The 6,000-nt window shown below is 49.9% G+C and overlaps 1 protein-coding gene across 2 annotated transcripts in view; it reads left to right on the top strand.

Moving 5' to 3' along the window:
- The first annotated feature begins 217 nt into the window (after nucleotides 1-217).
- MRPS10 (mitochondrial ribosomal protein S10) overlaps nucleotides 218-6,000 on the top strand; it is a 141,120-nt gene continuing 135,337 nt past the window's right edge. For both annotated transcript variants that reach the window (XM_073628441.1, XM_073628442.1), the window contains exons 1-3: nucleotides 218-370; nucleotides 2,909-2,973; nucleotides 5,220-5,295. In XM_073628441.1, the coding sequence (XP_073484542.1) occupies nucleotides 308-370; nucleotides 2,909-2,973; nucleotides 5,220-5,295 (204 nt within the window). In that variant the 5' untranslated portion in view covers nucleotides 218-307. The remainder of the gene's footprint in view (nucleotides 371-2,908; nucleotides 2,974-5,219; nucleotides 5,296-6,000) is intronic.

The raw sequence follows: 6,000 nt of genomic DNA, 5'->3' as shown, positions 1-6,000 counted from the left end.
TACCACCTGAAAAGGAGGATTTCCTTCTATTACTATCCCGTTGACAACCACACCATATTAGATCACTTTCTGTTCTGCCAACAAAAGAAGAAACAGAGTACATCCTCCCAAAACTAACTGGGTACATTGGCTTCAGCTAGCCTCTGCCCAAAACAAATATGGCCGCCCTCACACTCTGTGGGCGGAATAGGAAGGCGGCCATATTTGTTTTTGGGTCCATCTTGCGTTCTGACACCAGAAGGTGACAGCTCCGTGGTGACGTCGTGATGTGCGCCGGAAGTACCCGCGGCGCTGCACAGGAGTAAAGATGAATGTGTGCCGGGGATTTGCCCTTCTAAGCCGCGGTGTCCGGGATGTGAGCCGCTGTCAGGTGAAGGGAGGCACCGGGCACAGCGGATAACGAGGAGTCTGTCTACATTTGTGCAGTCAGCTTCCTTCATATGTACCTGTGTGCTGCCAGAGCCCTGTGCCTGAGAATGTTCTCTGCATATTCTGTGCAGTGGGATTCCACAGACGGCTAGAGATAAGACATACAATTACCTGTGTGCTGACACTAGAGGGCGCTGTACACTGGGGGGGGGGGCGCTGTACACTAGAGGACACTAGGGGGGGTGCTGTGTGCCGACACTAGGGGGGGGGGGCGCTGTGTGCCGACACTAGGGGGGGGCGCTGTACACTAGAGGACACTAGGGGGGGCGCTGTGTGCCGACACTAGGGGGGGGCGCTGTGTGCCGACACTAGGGGGGGGCGCTGTACACTAGAGGACACTAGGGGGGGCGCTGTACACTAGAGGACATTAGGGGGGGCGCTGTGTGCCGACACTAGGGGGGGTGCTGTGTGCCGACACTAGGGGGGGTGCTGTGTGCCGACACTAGGGGGGGGGCGCTGTGTGCCAACACTAGGGGGGGGGCGCTGTGTGCCAACACTGGGGGGGGGCGCTGTGTGCCGACACTAGGGGGGGCGCTGTGTGCCGACACTAGGGGGGGGCGCTGTGTGCCGACACTAGGGGGGGGCGCTGTGTGCCGACACTAGGGGGGGGGGGCGCTGTGTGCCGACACTAGGGGGGGGGGGCGCTGTGTGCCGACACTAGGGGGGGGGCGCTGTGTGCCGACACTAGGGGGGGGCGCTGTGTGCCGACACTGGGGGGGGGGCGGGCTGTGTGCCGACACTAGGGGGGAGCGCTGTGTGCCGACACTGGGGGGGGGCGCTGTGTGCCGACACTGGGGGGGGGCGCTGTGTGCCGACACTAGGGGGGGGCGCTGTGTGCCGACACTGGGGGGGCGCTGTGTGCCGACACTGGGGGGGGGGGGCGCTGTGTGCCGACACTAGGGGGGGGGGGGCGCTGTGTGCCGACACTAGGGGGGGGCGCTGTGTGCCGACACTGGGGGGGGGCGCTGTGTGCCGACACTGGGGGGGGGCGCTGTGTGCCGACACTGGGGGGGGCGCTGTGTGCCGACACTGGGGGGGCGCTGTGTGCCGACACTGGGGGGGGGGCGCTGTGTGCCGACACTGGGGGGGGGGCGCTGTGTGCCGACACTAGGGGGGGGGCGCTGTGTGCCGACACTAGTGGGGGGGGCGCTGTGTGCCGACACTGGGGGGGGGGCGCTGTGTGCCGACACTGGGGGGGGGCGCTGTGTGCCGACACTGGGGGGGGCGCTGTGTGCCGACACTGGGGGGGGGGCGCTGTGTGCCGACACTAGGGGGGGGCGCTGTGTGCCGACACTAGGGGGGGGCGCTGTGTGCCGACACTAGGGGGGGGGGCGCTGTGTGCCGACACTGGGGGGGGGGGCGCTGTGTGCCGACACTAGGGGGGGGCGCTGTGTGCCGACACTGGGGGGGGGGGCGCTGTGTGCCGACACTGGGGGGGGGGGCGCTGTGTGCCGACACTGGGGGGGGGGCGCTGTGTGCGGAGGACGCTAGAGGGCACTGTGTGCTGACACTGGGGGGGGGGCGCTGTGTGCGGGCAACGCTAGAGGGCGCTGTGTGCCGACACTGGGGGGGGGGTGCTGTGTGCTGACACTGGGGGGGGGGGCGCTGACACTAGCCCTGTTACTATCTGCACACAATGTCCTGGCTCTGGCAGGATTCCCCTGGGGAGATATGGGGGAGGGGGGTAGATTGGTCAGAACATTCCTGGCTCATTGGTTGCTACATAAAATTGCCCCCAGGCTTCCAGTGGTGCTTTCTATTGATTCCAGAATCTGTAGTGGCTGCATTGGGATAAGGGGGGGCGGCAAAAGTTTTAGGCAGGTGTGGAAAAAAATGCTGTAAATTAAAGCGGAGTTGTACCCTTCCACTTTAAGCACTCCTCGCCCCCTTATTTGCCACATTTTGGCTTGTAATTTTTTTGGGGGGGGGTGGGGGAGCAGCGGGTACCTAGTTCTAACAGGTACCCAGCTTCCACTTCTGATCTCACCGCCTAGGCGGCGACTCCTCTCCCCCTCCCTCCCTGCAATCTGTTGAGGTCCTTCAAAAACTGTGTGCAAGTCTACCTAGAAGAGTTGATGTCATTTGGAGGGCAAAGGGCGGTCACACCAAATTTTGATTTGATTTCGATTTTTCTTCACTCATTTTGTAATTTGATAAAAATAAGCAATTAAAATGTATATTTCTGAGGCATTTTTACTTTACAGCATTTTTTTCACACCTGCTTAAAAAAAATTTGCATAGTCCTGTATTATATCACAAATGAAAGGGGGGCACTTTATACATGACACTTGTTGATATGGTTGATTAACATTTTCCTTATAATCATGGTGCAGAGAATCGCTCTCCGCAGTTGTACCCTTGGAATCTTAGAGGCTCACACTTTTCTGTTATATTATCTAACATTTTACTTGTGTTTTAGGGGGTAATTAATGCATTTTCATTGTGGTGTGTTTTTTGTTTTTGTTTTTTTTTTTTGCAGGTGCTCAGAACAAGACCATTTCCTTCCTGTGCATGTGCCGTCACACAGACATATCGCCATGTTGCGTAAGTATTACTACCTTGTGAATGGAGGACAATTTCAGTCTGAAGCCCAATTCTGGTCTTGCTGCATTCTTAAAGAGTATCTCTCATACACCTGCCTATAGTAAAATACATCTATTGGGCTTCATGCACACGGCCTTACAGTATGGTTGCAGCGATACCAGTATCAGTGCTGATACTAAGCATTTGCATGAGTACCCATACTCGTGTAAATGCTCCAATACCTTTGCGGTGCGATTTAAGCCCATACAAAATGAATGGGTTCAAATCGCACTGCATAGAATCACATGTGATATGAAAAGGAATGTGGTGCGATACCTGTCCAAATCACATGCAGTTTCCCCCATGTCATAGTGATTTCAGCCTGGGTTCACACAGGGGCAGTGCGGGAAACTGCATGCAATTCAGGCAGGAATCGCACCGCATCCCTGTGTAAATTGCATGTGATTCTTTGCAATGCGATTTGAGCCCATTCATTTTGTATGGACTCAAATTGCATCACAAAGGTATTGGTACTCTGTATCCGTGAGTACTTGGCCGAAATTATCGGTACTCGCCGGTATAAGAACGGTGTCAGTGCAACACTACCTTACAGCATGCAGAGCCTGTAGAGTCGCTCTCTCGGGACCTGAAGATGCTCAAGGAGATGGATTTCAAGATGCAGCTGTAGGCGATTTTGCGCTGGAGGTTGTGCAAAGCCCCACACGCACGGACGTATGCTTTGAATGCACATTATGTGTATGGCTGTGTGCATAAAGCCTTACATTTTTTTTAGTTTGCAAGCTAAAGACACCATAAATGGGGGGAAAAAAATCAAAATCAAATTTAAATCTACCTGTGATGTCATCATCAGAGCCTGACTGAATTTTGTTCCAGGAGTAGTTCCCACCCCGCTGCAGGAACTTAGTGCTGTATACAGTATTGTAGCTGAGGCTGTATACCGTTCATACATTGCTGAGAGCTGCTGCATGTCGTCATGAAGTAGATAGTCTGTTTGGACCACCTTAGTCCAAACTAACTATTTAAACTTCACTAAAAGCTTGAGATTAGGTTTAAATGTGCTTTTTTTTTTTTTTTTTTTTTTTTTTTTAAATTCAGCCATAAGAATACAAATGGGTCACTTACATTACAACCTTAATTCCAAAAAAGTTGGGACACTGTGTAAAATCTACATAAAAACAGAATGTAATCATCTGCAAACTTTATAAACCCATATTTTATTAACAATAGAAAATATATCAAATGTTTAAACTGAGAAAATGTACAATTTTAACAACAAAAAAAAGGGCAAATTTAAAAAATTGATGGTGGCAAACTTTTTAAAGAAGATGAGACAGGGCAAAATAAGTAGTATTAACAAGGAAGAGCATTTTACAACTAGTTAGATTAATTGGCAACAGATCAGTAACACGATTGGGTAGAAAAAAAAAAAAAAGGGCACCTTAGAGAGTCAAAGCAACCAGTTGCTGGAGTTTTGGGAGAGGAATGTTGTCCCTTTCTTGCCTGAGCATAATATGCCACTCTAAAACCTGAATATATCATTCAGTATTGATGGTGCTTTTCCAGATGTTGAAGCTGCCCATTCCATATGCACTAATGTACCCCCATACCATCAGAGATGCAGGCCTTTGAACTGAGCTCTGATAACAAGTCTGTAATAATAAGGTCCATCTCCTCTTTAGTCCAGAGGACACCGTGCCCATGATTGCCCAAAAAATGTCATATTTTGATTTGTGTGACCACAGAACAGTTTTCCACTTTGCAACAGACCATTTTAAATGAGCATTGGAGAAGACAGCAGCATTTCTGGCTCATGTTCAGATATGGGTTGTTTGCATGGTAGAGCTTTACCTTGAATTTTTGGATGCACAGCTAACTGTATTCACAAGATGGTGATTTTTGAAGTATTCCTGGGCCCATTCAGTGATGTCCATCACAGAATCGTGTCTGTTTTTAATGAGTGCTGTCTGAGGACCCGAAGATCACAGGCATCCAATATTGCGTTTCAGTCTTGTCCCTTGCGCACAGAGATTTCTCCAGATTCTTTTGATGACTTTATGTATTGTAGATGATGATATATTTGCAGTTTTTGCAACTTTACATTGAGGAACATTTTTCTGAAATTGTTACACAATTTTTAGATGCAACTTTTCAACTTTAGCCAGCGGGATGAGAAGAAAAAACACTCTGGTTGTGTGTACATTATTCTCTCTAATCTGTTTTCAACTGACGGTTCTCTTTGCAAACAGGGATACAACCGCTGCTGGAAGTGCACAGCCTGCTATCCCCCAAGCAAATGACATACATGCCAATGTCCGGAAGCTGGTAAGTTTCAGCTATTCCCCCGTAAATGATGTTCCTTGGGGTATGCAATACACAGCTAAGGCCTGGCTAGATACGCTAGCCATAATCATTGTGTTCTGCTGGGACCCCCCACCAGCAGAACACAATTGCGCTGCAGGAGGCATTCCCCTATCAGGGCTGCCTGTGTTAATGGGGGAATTGAGCGATCTTCTTACCTTTCACTTGTGATGGAAAAAAGTTGAGTCATCGATACGCTGCCTTAGACCCCATAGACACTATTAGATTTTCTGCAGATTTTTGTCTTCAGATTTACCAAAACCATGTAGTACAAGGGCCTGCCTGATTGTATACAAATTGAAGCTCTTAAGGTTTGACCTCATATTATATGGCTTTGGTAAATCTAAAGACAAAAAATCTTCAGAAAATCTAATAGTGTGTGTGGGGCTTTAGTTTGATTACATTGTCCTGAGCTCCTCCCCAGAATTTTCTGTTCTGTTGGATTGGACAGACCAGAATGATGTAGTTCCTGTGTGTACTGAAGTCCGGCAGATAGTGGGAATGTACACTGAGCTGTGTATGTGTGGTTCAGTGTATATTGTTAGCAAGCTTGTGAGGAGGAAGCGTTTATTGCAGAAGAGACACAGTATGCCTCTTCTTTTTAAAAACAGAACAAAAAAAAAAAAAAAGTCTTGCTCGCAATTTTTTGTTTTTAAAGTTCCACTTCAA

Source organism: Aquarana catesbeiana, linkage group LG04, assembly GCF_042186555.1.
Source record: "Aquarana catesbeiana isolate 2022-GZ linkage group LG04, ASM4218655v1, whole genome shotgun sequence".
NCBI classification, from domain to species: domain Eukaryota; kingdom Metazoa; phylum Chordata; class Amphibia; order Anura; family Ranidae; genus Aquarana; species Aquarana catesbeiana.
This window is presented reverse-complemented; position numbering and strand designations above follow the sequence as displayed.